At 36.3% G+C, this 24,887-nt stretch overlaps 1 protein-coding gene across 6 annotated transcripts in view; it reads right to left on the bottom strand.

Annotated features, from left to right (window-relative positions):
- Positions 1–24,887, bottom strand: part of LOC121319655 (ankyrin repeat and sterile alpha motif domain-containing protein 1B-like) — a 220,645-nt gene that overhangs the window by 117,764 nt on the left and 77,994 nt on the right. For 4 of the 6 annotated variants that reach the window (XM_041257294.1, XM_041257292.1, XM_041257293.1 and 1 more), the window contains exons 5-9: positions 21,442–21,517; positions 16,046–16,147; positions 14,817–14,936; positions 12,863–13,044; positions 4,008–4,139 (exon numbers count right to left, since the gene is read on the bottom strand). In XM_041257294.1, coding sequence (XP_041113228.1) covers positions 4,008–4,139; positions 12,863–13,044; positions 14,817–14,936; positions 16,046–16,147; positions 21,442–21,517 — 612 coding nt within the window. Of the gene's footprint in view, positions 1–4,007; positions 4,140–12,862; positions 13,045–14,816; positions 14,937–16,045; positions 16,148–16,442; positions 16,476–21,441; positions 21,518–22,771; positions 22,987–24,887 lie in introns of those variants that run through there. The other 2 variants (XM_041257296.1, XM_041257297.1) reach the window with 2 other exon arrangements.

Raw genomic sequence — 24,887 nt, 5'->3', positions numbered from 1 at the left:
ATCATGGCACTGTTAGGCTGTTCCCACACAAGTAGGCAGTAGTACTGAAGCAGTATAGAAAATCTAGGTGGGTGTGTATTTAAGTAATTTTCAAGAATGTGCAAGCTAGCAATAAATAAATAAATAAATAAATAAACAACTCAACCACCAATACCCTTAAATTGTATAATACAGTACTGTGTACATACACAATATGCACTTATTTCAACGTTTTAAACAGGTCTAAATCACCATCAACCGTGTGCTGTATAATCAAATAACACTGAATCCTGGAACATGCACATGTTTTGTTTTGTGCAGTATTTGCTGATGCCTGGGTTCCTTTATTTATCTATTTTATATTTTGCATCTAAGCTCTATTTATTATTATCTACCATCCACAGGAAAACATGCAAAGGTTAGACTGTTTGCATAGCATAACAGCTAGTCAGATGTGTGCCTTGCTTTCTACTAACTCAAATTAAACAAAAATACCGTATTCCTTCAAATTTAGACACACGTTTTAAACCATTTTTTGCTTCTCAAAAATAGCCTGTGTCTTAAATTCGATTACCACAGTGAGGTGTGTATTAAAAATCGGCAACAAAAGATGCGACAACCTGAGCACACAAACAGCAACGTGGCTTACTGCCGAGAAAAGACGAACCAAAACGTTACTACCCCATCTCGAATCATCCATGACATACAGGCAGACATTTTCAAAGAAGTGTCATTAGCTTCCTGAGGAATTCAAAGACGCTTTTACAATTTCAGCGTTTCTAACAAACTGTACCAGTTTGGAGATTGTAAATGTTAATCAGAACCCAATATTTTTTCCGACATGCCAACCAATACCACAGTTCACAAATTGAGAGAAAAACAGGTGTGAGTAATCACGACTGGAAATGAGAAGCAGCACATAACTGTAATCCTCTGTGTGACAGCAGACGGCCGCAAACTGCCTCCATATGTGTAATTAAGGCTGTATCTTTGTAAATGCATATTTTTAAGTTTTATTTTTCTTCAAATCGAGGGTGTGAAATCTGGGCTGTGCTTTAAATTCGAGAGCGTATTATATTCGAGAGCATATATATATATATATGTGTGTGTGGGTGTGTGTGTGTGTGTGTATATACACACACACACACAGTAGATATCAAATGTTAAGATGAATACAGATTTTTTTCTGGAAGAAAAAATATATATACCTGTGTACCTTCAAATTTCAGAAGCCAAGCAATGTTGGGCCTGACCAGTAGATGGATGGGGGACCTCCAATTATTCAGAGTTAGAACAGGGGTGTAAATCACACTCCTTACAAAAATACTTTAAAAACTATAAAACTACATTTAAACTGGCGTTAAAGCAGTTTGAACTTTTTCCCCATTAAAAGTGGCCCATCACTACACTGTTGCACATAACCTGGATATAGCGTATATGTATGTGCATCATCTAGCTATCTACACCTATACACAATAAACAATCACATAAATACAATTGGACTGGTTTCACACAATCTGAAATGGCAAAAATAACCTGCTAATCCTGCCAACAATATCAAGAATAAAAAGCACCCCAGTATATTTTAGAAAACAAGTGGGCATGTAATTTTACTGTCTTGAAATCAGCTCCGTATGGGAGCGGATAGTGTGATTATGCAAAAGAACATCCAGATGATCTGCGTGTTTCTGAGAAAATAACATGGCTGAGAAGCTGCTTTTAGACTTCAATGTGTAAACTGCACAGCTAAAATAAACTTTTAAAAAACTAAAATAAAATAAAACTGCCAGTGGGACACAACAATCAAGAGGCACTTTTCATCAGAGGGGTAGTTGTCTGTGTTGCACCTGAACCTCATTACCAAAAGGCATATGGAAGATAACTACTTCAAAAACATTTAATAAGACATTTTCTTCAGTTGTCACCTCAACAGGCCTGGGTTAGAATCCAATGGTCAAATTGTAAATCAGTTTGATGGTCTTAACCTAGCCCTCATTGAACATTAGTCCACATATTGCAAAACCAAAACTCTCAAGTCTGTGTTTGCGGTTTGAGGGGGTGTGCCAGTCAAGGTCACATAGCTGTGAGGCCAAGGTTACATAGCTGTGCAAGCACCACATCTGCTGAAGGGAATAATACCTAGATTGACTGTACAGGCTGTTTGCATGCATGAGGTCATCTTCACAGGACTGGCCCAGAGCAAATGTTAAGGTTAAGTGGTAAAAGAAGAAAAGAAGTGACATTGGCAGCCGAGGGAAAAGGAGAATTAAAGATTAATAGGCCATACAACCCGGTAAATATAGAGTTACAACTGTTTAACTAACGTACATGTAATTTTTCTTTTCAATGTTAACATCCCGGCAACTTTTTATACTTTAAAGTCTGCTTCAAAGCTCTTTTCAAAATGTCCGCTCTAGTGCACCGCTAGTGTAAGGAATATTGCCCACATTGTACGGAACAGAAAAGCCAGAGCACTTACGTTTGTTTGTTATTTTTGTAAATTGCTCTTCCTGTAGTGATTTAGAGAACAGACCTCAAACCCCAGTGCACTATAAAGTTATAAGTGTAAAAATCTAAAACATTTGTTATGAAAGTTTATTTCTCCTAAATTATTTTAGTTATTTACTAAATACACTTTAGTACATAACATGCTGGGGTTGTTATTATTATTAGCAATAAACTCTATATGTCAGTTCTGTTGAGTAATAACCCAGTAAAGAAACTGTATTTCAGTTACCTGGATCTTATGGAAACCTGCTCTGATACAAGTGACATTAAGGAACACTTGAACAATTCCAGCAATATTGACTTGCACCCAGCAATAAACACAGAGCAAGAAGGTTTATTATAATATATAAAAAAATTCTAGTTAGATTGAGTATTATACTATCCTTAAAGTGGAAACACAATTGCAGTTTCTAAATTGACCAAATTGCCGTCTTTAAATGCATGTTGTCTCATAATGAGCTTCCTTGTTATCTAGGATCCAATGCCCTTAATAGCCTTCATTACTGTGCTATTTTTCAGGGAAACAAATGACGCACTGCTCCAGCAGCACATCACATTGAGAATAAAACCGTGGCTCGTATCAGTAAAAGGTTTAATCTTTGTAGGTCTTTACTATTGTACAGGTCATTGTGACAGGATGCCCTCCCCTATTTATTTATTTATGTATGTATGTATTCATTTGTGTTGTGTTGCTGTCATTGTTATTATTATTATTGTATATGTGCGTGCGGACAGACGAAAGCCGTCTGACATTACTGTTTATTGTTTGAGACTGGCAGAAAGCCATTCCCATCCCAATAAAGCCTGTGGGAATGTGGCTGGAGCCTTAATAAGGTAATTGTTTAACAGGTGATTAAGGCTCCACCCATAGTATAAAAGACCCACTCTGGGCTCAGAGGGGGGAAGAGTTGTGAGGAGAGGAGCGTTAGAGGAGAATCAAAAAAAGTAAGAGTGAATCCTACCAGCCAGCGAACAAGGTACTCATTTGTTTAAAAGAATTATAATTGTGTTATTTTTCTTTGGCCAATGTGTCCATATGTGTTTTGTGTAAACTGTTTGTTTATTTTTGTTTATTAATAAAATACTGAGAGCCGTATCACTTCAGTTTTACCCTGTACGTCCTGTGTTCAGTTTCATTTCCTGGTCTGACATCACCACTGAAGCCCTCCCTGTGACAGTCATTTATTATATATTAGCAACAACAGGTGGGAAGAATAAAACACATTCTAGTGCTGCATGGTTATTACAGTGTAAATAGTATGAAATACTACAGCAAAGTCACCACAGCCCAGAGTTCCAGAGGAGAACTTAAGGATTGTATCTGATGAGAAATATCTCCCACACGACAATGACACCTGTCAAAGTATGTCATATCTGCCATGTATTTCTAATATTAATTTCCAGTGTCCATTCTAACAGTATGTACCATTACCCAACAAAAGGGTAAAGAGAACAAAATGTCAAAGTTCTATATGCAACAACTATGAACTTGGATTCTGAATGACAAGGGAGCTAAATACCTGTGAGAGACTAGAGAATCCCAGATTCCTGCAGCCATTGCAGGGTGTCAATGCTTCCCACAGGTCCGCAGGCCCACAGCTCTTCTCTCGTTCCTCCTCTTCCGGCGGGGGGGTGAGGGGAGGTGACGGTCGCTGCATAAAAGGAAGAAATGAAACATTAACAGCAGAATACGCAATGAAAAGCCAAGGTGGGGTTGGGGGGGTGTTTTCATAGCAAATTCCTAAAATATATATTTTTTGAATATATTAACACCATTTTTTTTTACAAATAAAACTGATGGAGTGATACTATTTGATTTGTTTTTGTAATAAACATTCTAAGGGAATATATTAGCTCTAGCTCAGCCAATGCAAGTGCAGAAATGTATTTTATTCAAGAAAGCCCACCCTGAAAAAATCCCCATTATTGTTTTAAAAAAGAAAGAAACAAAAACCTCAGATTAATAACCCTAAATACATGCAACACAACTTGCCCCCCACCAAAACATGAAGGAATGCAACAAGGAGTTAGGAAAAGCTTCATCATGATCATTTCAACACAGACCCCAATGTCTCATTGCACTCTTTGTAAGTGTTCAGAATCTGTAATCTACTCAGGCTAGGTTCCCAGACTTCTCCAGTAATCTCTCTGCAAACAAGCATTCGAGACTAAAACAGCATTACGTACTATACAGTACTGCTTTGGCTAGTGCTTTTGTTTATTCATAGCATATTAAAAGTAACTGTTGGCCCCTGGGATTCATAATGCGTGCAACACTACACAATACCAAAGGTTACCCCCCCCCCCCCCCCCCCTCCGAGACTAACCCTCCACAATGCATTTATAAAAATAAATATTGTAAATATGAAAAAATAGGAGAGCCTTTTAATATCCAGTCATGAATTTACAAGAATAAATGTAATTTAATTTTTAAACATTCACTCCCTACCATTACTTGTTAGGATTCGAATTCAAAATGGGAAACACACCTCCACTCTAAAATGCCCAGCAGCTGAACAGGCCAGACAATACAAACTCTCTTTTACCCGTAAAACAAGAACATTTCGCGAGCAAGAAATGTTTGATAATTTCGTGTTTATTAAAAATCCTTAATTTCCAGCTCACGTTTTCACTAATCTTGGCATTAAATTGCATTAAAGTGCATTGATATTAAAAACTGTTACTATCCGTGCACAGTTGTAAAATAATTATGCCACAAATGACATAACAATAGTACCTAGCACCCTGCAAGCACACAATTCTAAAGGGCCGTTTACACAGTATGTGTGTTGAAAACTTTGAAAAGTGCGAGATGAGAGTACTCAATTAAAATCATAATGAATAAGCTGTTTACAACCAGCTACTCATAAATTAACAGGTTTATATATTGCTGAGACAGCAGATGCAAAAAGGAGCAAAGCTCACAGTAAAGAAGTGGCAAATTCACAAACATGTTAATCGAAATGCAAACAGCACTGAGTGTTAAAATGATTTCATGATGGAAACCTAAATAAACCGTCATTACATGATTCCTCTGTTGACTTGAATGGAGATCTCATAATTTACTTAAACTATCATGCCTAATTTGATTCTCATAGAAAGTAGCAATCCCTCATTTTACGAAAAAGAACTGGGTGGTCATATGCCTCCTTGACAATTTCACCATGTTAATATGGTCACTTTTATAACAGTGTTAATGACTACACTACAGCACGTCCACACACTATCAAGCACTTCTGAGGCCTATAAAATGTCATTATTGACTCCCACCAGAGGTAAATGCTAGGAAATAATACTGCTGCTCAAACATAAATGACTAAGGAGCAGCTGCCTTGGACAGACAGAGGAATACATTATTCAATGGTACTGCCTTGGTAGACATGAATCTTTGCTACGAATTAAAAGGAGGATGTAAGTGTCAGTGCTGCAACAGGAGAAGTACAGGTGACATTCACATAAGCAATGTCATCATGGCGGAGTCAAATGACATTACTGCCCGAAGTCAGATCCAAACTGCTTTGTTCAAAATTCACCATATAACCTTGGAATCTCTGAAAACACATCTTAGGAGTCATCTGGATTTATTTTCTGTCCCCTTTACTGCATACCTTTCATCTCTGGCATTCATTTACCATTATGTACAGCATTCGAAGCAGACAGTTGAAGTTTAATGCCACGGTGTTGATATGCTGCAGCATTCACTGTGGCCATACAACAAAGGAAAAAGGTTCCCCTTATCTCCAATGTGATGCATACTATAGGGGTATTTAAAAGAGCTGTCAAATAGAGTCTTGTCCCACACCACACATGTCAGAAACATACAACCAGGAGAGTTCATAACGCCCCGACATTCTAAAGTGTACAATATACAGCAGTCAAAGCAAGCTGTCGGCTTGTTGCATCAACCATGAAACAATACAGTTTTTTTTGTTTGTTTGTTTGTTTTTTTAAGACAAAACAAAAACAATATTACAAAATGTCAATAACTCAGCAGCTTAGTTTAAACATGGATATCAAACAAAATCACAGAAAATGCAAAAAAAAAATACAGAACAAAGAACCATGATAAGTTTTCAGTATGAAAACGTGACACACGGTCAAAATGAAAACATTACAAAGTCAATATCGGGTACGACCTCCCTCAGCATTAACACAATCCTGGCAGCCTTGACGCATAGACCTGATCAGCCTCTGGATAGACTACTGTGGGATGTCCACCACCCTTCCTGTGGAGCTGCAACCTGCTGGCACAGGTTCGCTGCTTGTGGTTGCCCGACTGGTTGAACACTCTTGAACACTCGGTCGGTATAACGGTCCTGAGCCGGAGTGGTGACCCTCTGCCTTCCAGGACGTGGCCTGTCCCTCACAGAGCTGGTTTCTCTGGACTAGTCTGCTGATTGTTGAAGCAGAACACCGCATTCTCTGGGTAACTTCTCTCACAGACAGGCTGCCTTCAAATCATGCCAATAGCAACCAGGTGATCTTCATTAGTCAAGCGGGGCGTAGTCGTATCTTTCGCTGTTCTTGCGTTAATTAAAATCATGTCTTTTTTGAATGGTTATTTATACAGATCCTTAATCAACTCATTTTGGCAGTTTTAACTCAACTCAAATACCAAACAGTGTGCACCTGGCAGTTTTATGAAATCACCTGACTTGAGCTCAGTATTTTGTTATCCCAAGGAGCAATACTACTCAAACAATCAATAAACCTATCTGATCACTATTTAAAATGTACATAACACTATGTATGTGCCCAATGAGCTACTGATGTAAAACTTAAGACTATTAAGTTTTCATTGTGCATCAGTATATTTTGCATACAATATGGGCACAAGATCTTCAGGTGAAAAGTCAGATGTGCATCCACATTTCAGAAAATAGACTAACTCCAAGGCTAATTTAAACCATGACAGACAGCTCAACCTTTATAATTACAGTCAGGCATCAAGAAGAATCCACACACAGTACTGTATTTAACTGCATGTGCCTTTCAGGAACTGCAACATCAGTTTCTTCAAAACTACACCTACAACTGGTGTGCATTCAGTTGTTCCTCATGAATAATGATTCTCAGATCTGTTTACAGCTAACCTTTTCCTTAAGCAGAACTATGACCTACGCCTCCATGCCTCATCATTCCACTGTACACTGCCACTAGGGAAGATAGCAATTGCAGCTTATTATGTTCATATGAAATACCAATTTTTTTTGTACCTCACAGATTCATGAGGAAGACAATTGACTGATTATAGGCACTGAAAATTTGCCTTTATCACATTAAAACCTGTGCCAGTGTTGGTCGGTTTTGCAAAGATTTAAACGAAGATTACGGGAGAGTCTGGTAGCAGAAATAGAAAATGCTGGAATAGTAACATGCTAACTAATGCTTTAAAATCAATTCGAAGTCCTGCTTCTAACCTCAATAGCACAAACCTATAGTAGGGCTGAAGACTTTAAAGCATTATTGGCTGTATTTGTTCACAGATTTCCCTGGTTTCTGTGAAATTTGAGAAAAATTATGAATTGTAAATGTGACAGCGCTGTTTAAGCTTTGATAAATATATGTTTAAAATCATTACAGTGATGTGGTGTGAAAGAAATACAGCCCAGTTCATGAGTTATCATTTACAAAATGTATAATCATGGAGTTATCATAACTTGCTTAAACACAGACAACAGTAATTTAACAGTAAATCTGGAGTTAGAGCACACGGAAAGTAGTGAGCCTAACGTGCGCAACAAATCAAAATTTACTAACAGAGAACGCATTAATTTACATGCACAGTATTTGGCTAATTTACATACCATACCATGCACACTACATGAATTGTTAGCAATACTTTAACGTGCACGATAATGTGAGAGACTTACCCTTGACCACCATGATATCAAAAGCCCCAGCAGTCCAGGCGTATCTTTTGGTCAGTAGCTTATTGTGACGGTGTAGGTTGCTGACATTGACAGAAAATTAGTGTTCAGCAGACACAGTGCTCAGCAGGGGACAGCCAAGAACGACACAACTACATGAAAGGACATTCAAACTGAACCTGCCCCTGGGTTATGTACCAAACAGCTATGGTTAGAAAGCAGAGTAGTAAACTTTTAAAGTCTTCCATTTGTTGTAACTGCAATGCTATAATAACGCAGGTGACTTTGAGTCTGGATAAAGTAGGACAGTAAGAAAAAAAAAGAAATGCTACTCAACACGTTTGAAATTGCGCATTGTTGAATTTGCCGAAATACTGCACATGCTAATCACAATGCTGAAAAAACAGTATGTGACTGGAGACTAAACAAAGACAGTGTTTATGGGCCGATGTAGAAACATTTTGTTTCAATGACTTTAATACATACTGTAACTTGTTCACATGTCAGTGCAATGCAGTGGTACACTTGTAAAGTATGTGTGTGGTTATGGTTATGATTAACAAAACAAAATGAATGTATTTGTACAGCTGGAAATTGAATGCAATTGGACTGCACCATATGCAACACTAAAATGTTTTGTTTACTAATTATTACTTTTTAAATTCTGAAAAACTAATAGTTTCTATCAGTTTATAAAAGCGAAAAACAACACTAAAATTATTAATGGAATAAAATGTTGCAAATAAGGGTTGTTTCAAAACTAAAGCTGTATCTTTCTTTATTTATCAGTGTTGAGCATGTAGGAACAAATTAATTGTAAAAAAAGTATTTTAAACACAAAAAAGATGTTTTCCTAAAATTGAAGTCTCAAAAGGTGGGGAGCACTAGTGTGACCTATAGAACAATATTTACGGTAATTAAGCTAGAAGACAAAAGTACAACTTGTAAATTTGGGCAGTTTTAAAACCACACTTAACTGGCATCTTCAACAAAATTATAAACACTTACTGTAGTAATGTTTTGGGAAGTTTAACTCTTTCAACACTGCAAACAACTAAAGAGATCTCGGGAAAAATAACTCCACTCAACAAAAAACGCTTGTCAAAGATTTGAAAATAATCCCTGGATGGGAGATTGTTTAGCCCTGTTAGGATGTGCCAAAGATGGTATTGCAGGGAAGCACACGGACAACAGAAGTTTTGTTTGCAAATTCTCTTTTTTTTCACCCTTTTTATTTTTCAAAGTTCTGGGAACCGAACAGAACTAAATCATAACAAGACAATTTTAAGAAAAAAAGAAACAAAAGAATAATAAATCCTAAGTGCAGGATGATTAAACTGTTTTTTGGCAGGGAAAAATATCTATACTTTGCTATGTCTAGCCGGGACACTCATGCAGCACCCATCTCGCTAAACCCTTTTTCCTTACTCTCTCACAGCCTCCCTTTTATACTCAGGCTGAAATCACTCCTTCCCTGGGAAGAAACCAAAAATCTAACAATTAACTTTAAAATCCATTTACATACAGTTGGCAACTATTATATAAATATATCAAAGTTACATAAAATCACTAGGTTTTACATTACAATTCCATCTTGAATCATTTTCAATAAATGTGCAATTTTATATTTTTATAAATCACAACACCCCTTTACTTTAATCATGGCATGGTCTGCCCTTCAGTTACACACCTGCAACAATTAAGTTTGGCTTGCGCATTGAAAACAGGCTTTACGGTACAACCAAGGTATGATCTACCCCTCACAAACATGGTGCCTCATTGTACTGCTCAGCTGGCACAAACATGGCACCGCCCATCCAACCCCACGGGTAAGTGCAATACTTCGTTCTGTATATACTTTGTGCAATTGCTAATTTCAAACAATTCATACGCATTTAAATAAACACAGTATATAGTATTATCATTTTCATTGCAGTTCTTAATAAGAAACAGTCCCGCTTTATTCCAGAATTCCTTTAAAACACGACAGCTTGTTAAAAGTTATTGTTTATTTTATAAGGGACGGGACGTGAACCATCACAAGCCCCCATATGAACGTTTAGCCATTCCTAGGTTATCTTACAGTTGTAGGGTGTCTAGGTGGAAAGAGACCTGGCACTCTCCAACCAAAAACTTGCTTCCACTTCACAAGCATCAGAAAAGTTCAACCACCTTTTGTTTGAATAGACCACATTTTATTGAGAATGTGGTTTAGCTTGAATTATTTAGAACAGTATTTATAAGCAGATAAGGCTAAATAAACATATTCACATGGAAGCTCTGTGGTGCAAATGACTAGAACTTACTAAACAAAGAAACAATTTTCAATGCTTTCCAAATGAATTGAATTATATATTGCTAATGTAATGAAGTCCTGTGTCCTTTTCATTAACATATTGTACGTGTCAGGTACCACAGTCACCATATAGATGTTTTTTTAAACCATGTACAATAGAATTTAAATCACACAACAAATTCAAAAGCATTAAAATCTGAATTCTAGCCAGGAACTGCTAGGCCTCTAATCCCTTTGTGCTTTATTGATTTTCATTGTCTCAGCTATTATTCCTGATATCACAATAGCTGCTCTTTAAAACAAAGAAATAATGAAAAGTCTCTGACAGTTCTTATAAAACCCAACATTTCTTATTCAAACATTGTTAAGAAATAATAATTCTTTATATAAAAAAATTAAAAAAATATATTCCAGCATCTCTTATTTTGTCATTTTGTCCTTGCAGTAATATGTATTCTATTGAACCCTAGTTAGAGATGATGTGTCTGCTTTCAAGGTTCTTGGATTCAAAATAGGAGCAGAAAGACAAACAGTATTTATCTATTTCATATATTACTTTATATGTATTACTGTATGTTCAGCCCTCTGTGAATACAACAAAACCAGCAATACGTGGCTTATTCCAAAAAGGCAGCATCTTGTTGAGTGGAGGGCAAGTCATTCGATCAGAAATTGGACGGTTTGAATTCTGGTCCTGCAGAGTTCCCTGCCTTGGCCTAGACCTCTCATGGGTTTGGGAAAGTTCACCTTATCACGTTTTGGAGGACACTATTGGTCAAACACCCCATGGTGTGAATGTCTTGACAACTGTCCAGAGGTATCTTGTGCTCACATTGAGTCTCCTGTATTACTGTAGCTGAATGGAGCATTGAAACAACATTGCATTTAGCTTTTAAAACGAATACCAGGCAAGTCTATTCTATAAAGCCCACAATTCCACCAAAATGTTTATGGGTGGAATTTATTTATAAGGTAAAGGGATCTAATTTTTCATTAAAGTTCAAATTAAACCATAATTATAAAATACTTTTATGTAAGCACTTTTACTGATAACAAGGCAAATCTGTGAAGTGGGGAACTTTTCAGAAAGCTTCAGGTGTCCTAGCAAAAGCAAACAGCTGGGAGAAAATGTTCCTCCCAACTAGAACTCAGTGTTCAGAGCTCAGATTGAGTTTTTCACACTGTCCCTTCCTGTAGCTGCCACTCCTTTTTGCAGACAACTAACAGCATTGAGAAACCAAAAATATGCGTGAATTCATATACTGTAATGAATATCATACAATGAACATACTACACTATATAACTGCAGAAATATGTGTTTTTTTTATCATTCTGTTCATAAAGAAGGAATCCCCTATTCCAGGTGTTTTGGAAAGATCCAACTTAATCTCATACAATTGCTGCTATTCTAAATGTGCTATGTAATGCACACCTACCAATCAGAACAAATGAAAACTTTCCAAAAGCATTTTTTCCACTAAACAATAATTAGAATAATGCAACATTAGGACAATAGTATTACTACTGCACATTTTAGTATTTCTCTCATTAAAGCGTCTATTTCAAGAAAGATATTCTCCAAATTTGGTAAAACAGGAAGGAAATAACTTCAGTAAACTGTTACGTAAAACATGTTGGGTCTTTGCACAGACTGCCCTCTCCTGGCAGAACCTGGGATTCATCAATGCACATTATACTGTATAAATAAATAGAAAGCTTCCTTTGATGCAGCTGTCACATTCTGATTTTCCTTTATGGTGCTCCTCTACTGCTAGGGAATTATACAACAACTGGTTGTTTCTTAAACTGTCACTCTCTGTAAATGCTTAAAATGTCTATGGGTGCTCCTGTACATTATGTGGAATAATATCGATAAAGAAAATATCAGATAAATATTCACATGCATAAAAAAAACTGCTGTGCCTACAGACACAGCAGCAGCAGTTTTTAGAATCCCTTGTCAAAGAAGCATTTTACATATTATGTAACACTTTTCTTGCTACAGCTTCCACACTGACTAGAACTAATTTAAAAGGCTCAAGAATTCTGAATTTCATTTTTATGTATTTATGGATCAACTTATAGCAACCATATTCATGTGCATACGAGAAACAGATGCATATGACAGTTGATTATATAATGAACATGTTTGATGTACATTATAAACACACAACGCCAATACGGCTTGTGGCTTTAGCTGTGTGTTTACCTTGTTCCTCTTAGTCAAGCTGCCATTCTTGCCCATGTCCTCATTGGAAAGCTTGCCACTACCAAAGCTCTCCATGGAGTGTGTTGAAATAGTTTGGCATAAATCTTCAAAAGAATACTCTTTGTCTTTGCACATTTTTATTTCATTTAACAGTTTAGACAGTTCTCCTGTTACTGCATCATCTGTAAAAACAACAAAGACAACAAAAATAGTTTTATCTTTAATGATATTGGGTTAGTGGCCCTACAACAACCAACAATATATCTACTTCAGTGTACTAGGTACACTAAGTAGCAGATTACATTAATTTGCAACATTCTTGTCCAGAGGTCACCTACTTGAATGTAAAAAAAAATAGTAATGTATCAATGACAATCCGATAAGAGAGTAAAAAGCAATTCCAATTTAAAAGGGGAGTTGCATACCAAAACAGTCTTGCTAAAGGTTATTGCCTATTGTTTAATAATATATGGGAACATAAAAACAATCACAGTTAATAGTAATATACCAATACTTACTGTATATTGTGAAATCCACTGCCAGCAACAAGGTAAATCCCAGTATAAAATTGCACTGTAATATTATTCTTACCACAGGGGGCAATGTTGACCTTAGTAAAGCTGTCTTTGAAGACTGCAGGAAATTGAACTTCATGGGAAAGAAACTTGTGAAAAATGTGGCTGGTCTCTCTGGAAACAGACTGTATTGAACGCTTACATGATCAGGATCACGGTATTTTACACTGCATTTACATACTGTAAGATGGTTACTCTAGTAAAATTTATACTATGTGTTAACTAAAAGTCATTCCTATGGGAATATATAGACACATATGTGTATATATATATATATATATATATATATATATATATATATATAGACACACACATACAGTGCTCCCAAAAGAGGTTAGCAATGAGCTAGTTATTAACTATTTTCTGTAAAGACAGATACATTATCCTGCTTTTGAATACTCTACCAAACAATGAAAGTTGGCATGAGGCAATTAGAGGCATTCTCAGAAAAATGTATAAGGAAAGAAAACCATGTTCATTTGGAGTTCTAAACAATAACTTGTTACAGTTCAATGTAGAAATATAAAAGAAATGAGACTAACATCATACAAATCACTAAAAATAAAAGCTGCAGCCTGCATTATATAAAAAAGATCTACTTTTTAGTATTTTTTTCTTTGTGAATTTGTTAAACTAACAGATGCTAGCAAGAAGTCCTTAACAGTTCACTTGACCTACAAACAGCTACATCCTACAACAAGCCGATTGTGCAGTTTGCAATAAGCATTAGAGGTAAACTGCTACATACAGCAACACAATCAGTACGATCTTTTTGACGCTACTAAGAAACAAAGTTTTTTAAACGTCTGCCAGCAACGACAAAACAAGGATGCCATAAAATATTTTTTAAAAGCATCCCAGATTTGTTTAGCTTTTTTTTCTTTCTATTTTTTGCAAATACTGGTGCTTCCAATTCCCAGGCCTCTATGTGTTGTCAGTTCTGCTTCAGTAAAAACATGTGGTATTCACTGAACTGAAAAGTATCTACAATATGTGTTTACAGCATCAGATCTAAGATTACTAAAATAGATATAATTACAAAAAAAGTAAATTAAAAAATCTGGGTAACAGTTATGATATGATAAGATGCTGCAATTAATAAAATAAATAGTGTAATATCTCACAAATAGTTTGTAAACCTGAATTAAAGTGTATATGTGAAAAAAATCTGCATCATTTATACTGTATGTCTAGAGGTTAAAACACTGTGGTGGTAACATGGTTACTTTCTACTGTACACTACCTGTAATATAACTTTAGAGAATGATTCCATAATACTGAAAATGACTTTAGCAGCTATTACCAGTTGTAGAAGAGGCGGCAGCAGCAGATTTGCACATTCTTACAAGCACCCCTCATGGGGATGCTTAATAACTTACTTTTGGTGTTATGGGGCGGCGATGCTGCTGGGGAAGAGACAGAGGTCCGAGGTGTTGGGACAGGACACTGTCTCACTGGCTCCTCTATGCTTGTTGTCTCCATTTTTTCAGTCATATATTCTAAGTGGAAAAATAAACTTTAGTTATATGTTCTAACTCTTACAACAGTTCAAAAAGTTTTCTGCATTGACACTACATTCAAGTTTTGTGACACACTGCCTAGTTGCATACATACCTGGATTATAAATCCTGCTTTAAAATCACTTGTCTTAAAATGAGATGTACAGCAGGTAGTGTATTCAAATATGCAGAGCACAACTGTCATGAGAACTTGTGATTCTTAGTTATGCAATATGTTCCTGAAAATTACTTTCAATTCCAGTACGCTGTATGATGATGCTGGACATTTTCTTTCTATCTAGATAGTTTAATTTTCCATTCTGTTGTTTCTTGGTGTGAAATTGTGCAGTTTAAACATTACAAACAAGTAATAATGCAAGCGTGGATTAGTGGTTCTCTTGGTAATGTAAGAGTGACATGCAAACTGTATGTATGCACAGATGTGTCCATTAATGCCTGTCATCAGGGATAAAGCATTACAGCCTGGCAGGCATGGCGTTACGGGTAAGCGACATAGGCAGCTGCCTAGGGGGCCAAATAGTAGGAGGGAAAAAAAACAAGATTAAGTAGGAGAAGAAAAAGAAACATGATTAAATCAACATCCTTGACCTTTCTATGACTAACAAAAAATTGTTGTGTTGAAAATAAGTAAATGCATTCTTGGGATCAACAATGGATTAAGACAGAGCATGAACTGCATCTTAGGTTCTATTATATCTTCCTTTCTGTTATAACCCCATCAGACTGCAATCTTCTTGGCTAGTTTATTTTTTCCTTCGTTTTTAAAGCTACTGATGGATTCCATCTTTCTACAGTATCTTAAAAACCTTTACTCCACGGTTCTCAAACTTAGGGTCGCACAACAGCAACGGCTCAAGCAGACTGGCTCAGTTCTTTAATTCTGAAATTGTTGAATTTCAATGAGTAGTTTTATGAAAGCCAATCAGGATCAGAATAATGCAATTTGTTTTGTGTGTATTTCCTGTTTTTACTGTACAAATACAAATCACAATGTGTTTCTATAAATAGTAATGGGGAATATGTTCGGGGCAGGTTGCAACAGACCCAAGTTCCAGCTAGAAAAGATCTGCTCTATCGCTGTGCTGTACCTTGAATGAGTGCTGCAATCTCCTGGGATTTCTGTGAGGGGAGCTCCTTCAGAATTTCCAAAGCTGTTCTTCCTTGAGATTCCTTAATGTTGGGATCAATTCCTGGAACATAATGCAAGATTAATGTTTAAAAAGCATGTATTAAAAATGTACATGGATATGCCTTTTATAGGAGGTAGTGTGGTCCAGTGGTTAAAGTCCAGGGTTTGTAAGCAGAAAGTCACAGGTTCAAATCCCACATCTGCCACTGACAGTAACCAGGTAAAATCCCACCTCTTCCACTGACTGACTCACTGTGTGACCCTTAGCAAGTCACTTAACCTCCTTGTGCTCCATCCTGTTAAATCAATGTCCAATTCTAAGTGACTCTGTGTATAATGCACAGTTCACAGCCTACCTCTGTAAAGCACTTTGTGATGGTGGTCCAGTGTGAAAGGCACTATATAAAAAATAAAGATGATATTATTATTATTGACTTTGAAATTGCATCCATCTTTAAATAAACCCAGAAATACCCTGCTTAAATATACATTTCCTCATTTTCCTCATCAATGAATTATAGCCAAGTCAATGTATTTGTCCAGCCTATTTGCAAAACCACTAGTAGAACATACACACATACTGTACTCATACACACATACTCTCCACACACACACACACAGAGACACTTGCAAGAACGAGGAGGGACCAGGACATTTTAGCCAAACAATTTAACATGCATAATCATTTAATATGATAATGAACTGAAAAAAAAGAATGGTCTGCTGGGACGTAGGGTTAAAGTATGACAAAGTTATTACATATTTTTATATTTTATTGGGGTTAAGGAGAGGAAAATTAGGCATGTGGAGGAAACCAGCTTTGGGAACACAGGACTACTTTTCAGGACATAACAAAGTTTGAAGGGATGCAGGTTCAAAATACATACATTTTCACTTGTGTTTGTTTCCTTAAACAGTTAAGTCAATGACACATCATCATCTGAATCTCACTATATCAGTACCAGAAATGAATGTATTTTATTTTCAGCAGACTGGTAATGTTCACTGATCTGTAGGAGATGCAACATGAACACTTTTACATCTAGTAGACCATTTCAATTCCACTATTGAAAATCTTGATTTATCTAGTAATGTTTTTTTTTTTTTTTTTTTAAGATCACGTTTAAAACTGTTTTGGCAAATGCAATTTTACTAGGAAAGCTTTAAATTCAGTTGAATCCTGTTTATGTTTGTTTTAACCTTTTTTTTTCCAGCCATGATACTGATGGTTCTCTCCAGGATCATTCATGTAAGTCACTGAACAAGTCACAAATTCCACCAATAAAAGAGCTCCTGATCCCTAACAAGCTGTGCAGCTGTACTCCCCAGTGGCACTGTGATTCCGGTGCCTACGGCAGCCCAGCCTGGCTGGCAAAGCTGCAATATCAAGGTCAAAGCACGAGCCTACAGTACTGCACCAGCTTTCACTAATCACATAAATGGGGATGTCCTAGCAAGGGAAAAAGAGGTTCAATTCAGTCAGCTGCTGATTGGCGATATTACTGATATGGCAAGAGAATTGTTGACGGCTCCGAAATCAATAGAAATCTATAAAACCTGCTGCTGAGGCTTTTTATTACATGAATGGCCAATGTCAACAACAACATGTCATCTGAACATTATAGTCTCCGAAATAAAAACTTTACTCTGAACCTTGATTCTGGTGCCATACCTGAACTGGAAACATACAGCTGTGCCACCTGTGCAAGCACACCAGGACACAGCTGGGGATTATTATTTATATTAACTGCTGAATTGACAGGGACTGCTTCAAAACAGTGTAAATACAGAAACCGTTACCAAAATGTACCAAGCATTCAAAAAAATCAGCTGTAAAACCCAGTTGATTTGATTAAATTGCTGCTGGTATAGCCTGTCAGCAGAGATGTTCAGGAAAAACGAATGCTTTATTGCACTCCTTGCAGAAAATAATTGCAGCAAGTCGCACTACAGAGAAAAAGTAATTGTGTAAAACACTATCTCATTTATGTAGTGATTTAATTTCTAGCAATTAGATGGAAAAAAAAGGTTCTGTGCAATATTACGAGTGTCCCTTACATATCCAAGCTGTCTGAACAATGTCACTCAAGACAACAGATATCACGCAAAGTTGTGCTCCAGTTATTAAATAGTATAACCCTACTGTGACCACAGTCTCAGTCTGGGTCATGGGACAATATGCATCCTAAGATTAAACAGATTTATTTTGAAACTGGAGATATTCATATTAAGATTAAGTTTATTGCCAGGCATTAGGGCCACAACAAAGAAATTGAGCCAATGTGTGTGTATAATGAGATTTCATTTGAAAAGACCTGACCTTTAAAAAAAAATTCTGCAGTGGGTACTGCGGTGGGTATTTCCGGGGACAGTCCTCAGATGAGGTACCGTGTCCCCGGTCAGACAATGTCCCAGAAAGAGTTCCCGGTTCACAAAACCCGTCCCCGAATACCCTTACTTCTAATTTCTCATGTTGGTTAATATGTCTTATGCATACATGTGTTAGACAGAAATATCCAGAACATCTGTATTATTGTTGTTAGTATTATTATTAATATGTCTTTTGCATACATGTGTTAGACAGAGATATCCAGAACATCTGTATTATTGTTGTTAGTATTATTATTAATATGTCTTTTGCATACATGTGTTAGACAGAAATATCCAGAACATCTGTATTATTGTTGTTAGTATTATTATTATTATTAGCTATAACATCTATGGTACGGCACTCTGCAGTTGCCATAGCTCTGATGCTGACTGAATGGAGTATGACTTTGAAAGCGGTTGTACCATGCTCTATGAGATTCGGTGTAAAGTGAAAATGCCATTGTCAAAAAAAGAGAAAACGCTTCTTTAACAACCAGCTTCAAAAGGATTTTCCATATTTACGACCAACCTGAAAAGAAACATTTGTATTATATTCAATATGCCAGTCTATATTTTACATTTCGAGTAGAGGCAGGACATCTAAAACAACACAAAGGTACCATTAACCATAAAGCTGCTCTTACAGCACGGGCTAGTTCAAGATCTGTGCAAGAAGGAATGTATGCATATCATACCGTCAGACATAAACACAGCTTCAGGGCAATGGACTGTACTTCCAATTTAAAAAATAACCAACCCAAAATTCTCAGGTGCGCGAACAAAGTGTGAAGCAATGGTTGCAAATGTTTTTGCTCCATTCGCAAATGATGAACTAATTGACGACCTGCCAGTGAATACGTGTTGTTGACATGTAAAATTGCTTCCTGGCTTGGTTCGTTATTTCAAGGCTTATAATGGCAGTCCGTGTTTGCAAACTAAACTTGTGGATTTTGTCGAACTTAAAAGACAGACGTTAGAACTTACTGCAGCTGAAATAAATCTTATGAATAAGTATGGAATCAAAAATAAAGTTTTGTCAGTCTCAGCAGATGATATGAACACAAAATTTGTCGGCCTACACAGACAAGGAAGAGAAAATGTGCACACCAAAGTAAAGACAAGCCTAAAAGGGACATGATAGGCCTTAGATGCCCTGCTCACATCGTACACAGCTGTGTCCAAACTGCAATGGATACAAACCCGCTAGATGTTGAGAGCATTCCAATTAAGATCTTTGGATATTTTCATATATTCACTGTTCATGTGGAAAGACTGAAAAGTCTTTTATGAGTACATGGGACAGGAATATCAGAACATGCTGGGATATAGCAATGCCAGATGGGTGTTGATCTCACCTGCTTTACAGAGGATCTTTCAACTTTATGAATCAAAGTCATTTTTCTTGTCGGAGGACAACAAGTTCTGTAGTTCTTCACAAAATATTTGAAGACCCATGTACCGAACTCTGGCTTGCTTTTATCCATGTAAAGATGTCACTTTTTCATGACACAAACAAATTGCTTGAGGGAGAGGATTGCTGTGGAGTAGAGTATCTTAAACAATCTTAAAAAGAAGCTGGCTACAAGATATGAAGACTTTGTGCATGTTTTAGTGAGAAAACTACTTGAAGATCTAGAAGAAGCGGGGGGGTCATGACATGTCAGTGCTATCTTATGTCAAGAAATTCCTGAATGTGACAATTAATGAGGATGCACTGTTTGACGAAGTAACTCTGTTAAATGAGTTTGTGACAGGGAGACTGTGTGAATGGAATGACACAGCTACAACAATCACATTATATATCAGATAGGATAAAGCATTTCAGGGTATCCTCAGTACCACACACAAATATAAAAGTAGAAACGTTCACAAACTGCACTTTGCCCTGTCTTGAGTTCTTAAAAACACATACACTCATCAGAGAACTACAGCTATTAAACCAGTGAGCTAGTGCTGCCAGCATCAGGAATACTGGCATGTACAATTTTGTATGTGTTTCCCAGGATTTGGTTTACAAAATATGGTCACCTTACATTAGTGGTGTCTTTGTTATTTACCCTCCGTAGTTGCAGAAAAGGAAGGAAAATGTAATTCTGGTGGGATATTCAAGTCTGGTTTTACATTTTCCATAACTCTAACTTGTTGACTGTCATGTACTTCCTGGGTCATTTCACCTGGAGAGTTAAATTGGCTCCACTCCTTTATTGGCTTCTTATCTGTCAATAACCAACCAGCTGCTTCCCCTCTTGACTGACATGCTTTTAGCCAATAACATGCTTTGACGCAAACAGTGTCACAGTGTGAAATGGCCCAGGCAGTTCAAGTATAACAGATAACCCAAGTAAAAGGCATAGAAACAGAGGGTTTCAAGAACAATTAAAATGCATGTGTGCTATAACATGTTTATTTCAAAACTGCACATTTGAGACATATGTGCCAAATGGGTAAGATGTATGGAATTATTTTGTTGCTACAATTACTTTAAGCTTTTAGTGTTACACATTCCAGTATTCATGAGAGCATTGGTGGACAGTGTGTTATTAATGAAACAAAAACAAACCTTCTTAATGTTTATGGCTTTTTTTTATTTGGGGGTTGGGATATCATAAATGTCGGTGTCAGTATCAAAATCAATTCACAAATATACTGTGTAGCATTTTTTTCTGAAAAAATAAAGTGAAAGGGCTAAATGATCCCATACCTAATGAGCCTGAATATCTGAGTCAAGACGACTGATGCTTTTAAAATGTATGTTAAAAGTTTACATATGATTACTTGCAATTCAGTTTGTGGCTAGCAGTAAATAAAATAAGAAAAAAAACAGGCTAAATTTAGAAGGTAGAGCAAATGGTGTGTTCAGAGCCACAGCAGGATGACTGTGGCGGAACGGCCAGCCTTTCAAAGCGTTTGGGTGAAACTAAAACCATATGCTGATGAAAGAGAAGGGCTGTGTTGTAAGCCACAGGAGAAGTAATTAAAGCTTACCTGTCTCTAACAGAAGTCGGACTACATCCATCTTCCCAAACAAGGCTGCCTCATGCAATGCGCTTCCATTCTCTGTCTAAAATAAATGAATAAAATAAATCAAAGTTACATTAATACACATTTTACACAGAGATCCATTCAATCAAAACATTGATTAACCACAAATGGTATCTTAAGTCTGGTAAGTATGGAATTGTAGAACAAAAAGTCTATGACAACACATACATTCCATAAAATAAAACACTTACATAGAATTAAGCTCTAAAATACTGGGACAGCATGTTTCACTGCAGAACAGTGATATTTTCCTTTCCAGTCACTTGATCACCTGTGACAGAGCTGAGAAGCTAGCCTGAGTAATCCCTTCCCTGACAGAACGGTTTTGAGTTGAATGTTCTTGTGCTTCCTCAGTATTATCTCTGCGCTTCAGATGCACACAGCAGCAAACTTGCCAACCACATCCAATTTAAAAACTTAAAGCATCAACCTGTTTTTAAAAAATGCATCCGGAAGTGGTGACCACATTGTGATCTCATCTTGTGACATTTACATACCACACTCTCTGAACCGCTACTGATTAAAGGGGGGACTGATAAATTCATTTTTATCACATCTTACTACATGGTCTTGTAAAACATTTTTCAAAAAATGATTTTTACACACACACACACACTATATATATATATATATATATATATATATATATATATATATATATATATATATATAAAATATATATATAGGATAATGTGTGTCTCTAGAGAGAGTGCTATAGATAAATAAATAAATATATATTAAACTAATTTGAGATAGTGTAACATCACACATTGTACTGTAGGCATATTATTTTTTATATACATAATAAATTAGTCAGTATATAAAACGGTTGCAACATTGTGTAATGCCACTTGTTGTATTGCAGACACTGTATAATACTTTGCCAGACTCTGCTGTGTTTAAAATACAAGAATTAATTACGTGTTGCCGGACATATCTTTAATATTGTTCTTAGTACAAGGAACACGTCTAGTTACGTAAATATAGTAGCTTTTTTGCAAACCCAAATAATTGTATTACTGGGCTAAGATGTAATTTGACTTTCTTTTTATATTAGATTGAAGCTGTCTGACTTTGAGTCAATAAGCCCTGATTAGTGATAACTACCCCACAATGTAAATCAGCAACACAAATTACACTTGTTTTAATTTTTTATTAAGTTATTTAAAAAAATGTCAATTTCAAATAAAGGCTAACTAAAAGCATCAGCTCAAGTTACAATTAAAATATATTTAAGCTGTGAATGAATATATCTAAAAATGTATGCACGTACCTTGCTCCTCTGTTCTGTGCTGCCAAGAGCAGTTGTGCAGAGTAGGTTACTCAGAAATCAGTAAATGACTTGTGATGTTCTATTTCCTTTATGTGATGAATCTCATGTCCCCCAGATACATGTCAGCTGAAGTCAAGTTATCCTTCTTTCTAACCTAACACTCAGATTCAAATCCAGAACAGCACTGTCTCCAAATGAGAATTTCCTAAAACTCCAGTTTTACTGTATGAAGATGAAGTACAAAAAAAGTATTGCAAGCACAGGATGCCTAACCTAGTCTTATTCAGCACCCCTTCCTGTCATGTTTCCTGGTGTGACTAGTAGTGATGTAACAAAGAGGACATTTATTTATCCTGTCACATTTCCAGAAATTGAATGGAACTGGAGATTTGCTTCCTATCTGATTCAGTCAGGACAATTTCTGTGATGAACTTATTAACATTAAACAAAAAAATATACTACTACTACTACTAGAGTGTCCAGTGGCAGCAGCTTTTTAAACATTCACTGGAACAAAATCATATTTTTTTCTTGTATCACTTGGAAACCAAAATAATCACAGGACCACACTATGGTAGGTCATGAAGTCGGAAGCAGCGGTGGCCATAAAGCTAAGCGTAATTAACAGGAAACAGGTATTGCATTCGACCTAACCTGGTTTGGTATCCAGACTCTCTTTTCAAAAGAATTCAGTGTTGTCTCGGTGTACGAACAGTCTAGTCTTTGTAACACCTAGACATTACCTTAAATTTGCACTTCTTTCCCGCACACTAATATTGCACTCACAGTCACGGCTTGCACAAATGATTCCTCATTGATTTTGCAACAAACATCCTCTGAACTGCTTGCAAATCTAGGGAGCCAGGTTTTGTAAAGTACATATACAAGCAAATATATAACTCTGATCTATTATTAAAATAAATATCATATACTGCTTATGTTAATCTGTTCACCTCAATCAGCTATGTCCAGTCTCTAAGGCAGTGCAATACTCAGGAGTGTGGGAGACTGCACTTAGAATCCACTCGAATTCAATTACGTCTGTTGGGAATACTGTATGTCTTCGAAGGAATGCAAAACAATACTGTTATACTTTAATGCAAATCTATTATTTATTCACATACACATGAGGACAAATGGTTTATTTAGTCTAAAACTGTCATTATGTGAATGTCACGGTGGACTTACACATATGGTGCTACTTAAAAATGAATTAAGGCCAGGCTGACACAGACTATGTAATCAATGATCTCACATTTCGGTTATATGATTCTCCCTTTTCTTCTTAAGCAAAGGATTTACTGAGTAACTTTTAATGCCATAATTTAAATGCTTTTAACACTTTAGATCAAAACAGTGCACAATTAAAAGAGAATATAAAATAGATCTACATGTACAGTATATAATGATAGACAGTGTAATAGACACTGAAAAGAGAGTTTTACCATAATCTAACACGTCTTAATTAAAAACAGCTGATCAGATGGAGAATAAAACCTTGCCACAATTTGGCTCCAAATATTGCTATGAATTTACAGAGTAATGGCTTGAAAAAGGGCTTTTTTAATTGTGGAATGGAGGATTGATCTAGTAATTATACAATTATGAATATCTTTATGGTTTTCTGCACACATCCCACAGAATCTGTCTCAAAATACTGTTGCTGACCTGGCAAAACTTTGAAGTCTAAAATCCTGTATTTAATTAAAATCTCAGTTTGCTATCTATGGCAATGTTCTTTCTTGAACAGGAAGCACAAACTTATTAAATCTTACGAACTGACTGTAACGCTTTATTATTTACGATGCACAACACTGAGATATTTATTTGTCTTTTTAAAAAGTTAACATTTCTTACATTAACTACAGTACCTTTAAAACTTACCTTATTCAGAATTACTCAATACATCTTAAGTTGTGGTGTAAACTTCTCCTTTATGTGGTCTAGCAGTTTCTTGATTTTAGTATTGTCAACGCAATAACTTGCAGCTCAAATAAGAATCATAAGGTGAACACTGATAAAACATGCAGCTCACAGTATGACTCATGTGCTAAAACTCTAGCAAGGAGGTGTTGAATTTGCAAATGTGCCCAGTATGCTATGTCCCTTTAAATTT

The sequence above is a fragment of the Polyodon spathula genome, chromosome 8, assembly GCF_017654505.1.
Source record: "Polyodon spathula isolate WHYD16114869_AA chromosome 8, ASM1765450v1, whole genome shotgun sequence".
NCBI classification, from domain to species: Eukaryota; Metazoa; Chordata; class Actinopteri; order Acipenseriformes; family Polyodontidae; genus Polyodon; species Polyodon spathula.
Note: the sequence above shows the minus strand (reverse complement) of the source record. Positions and strands in the feature narration are given on the sequence as shown.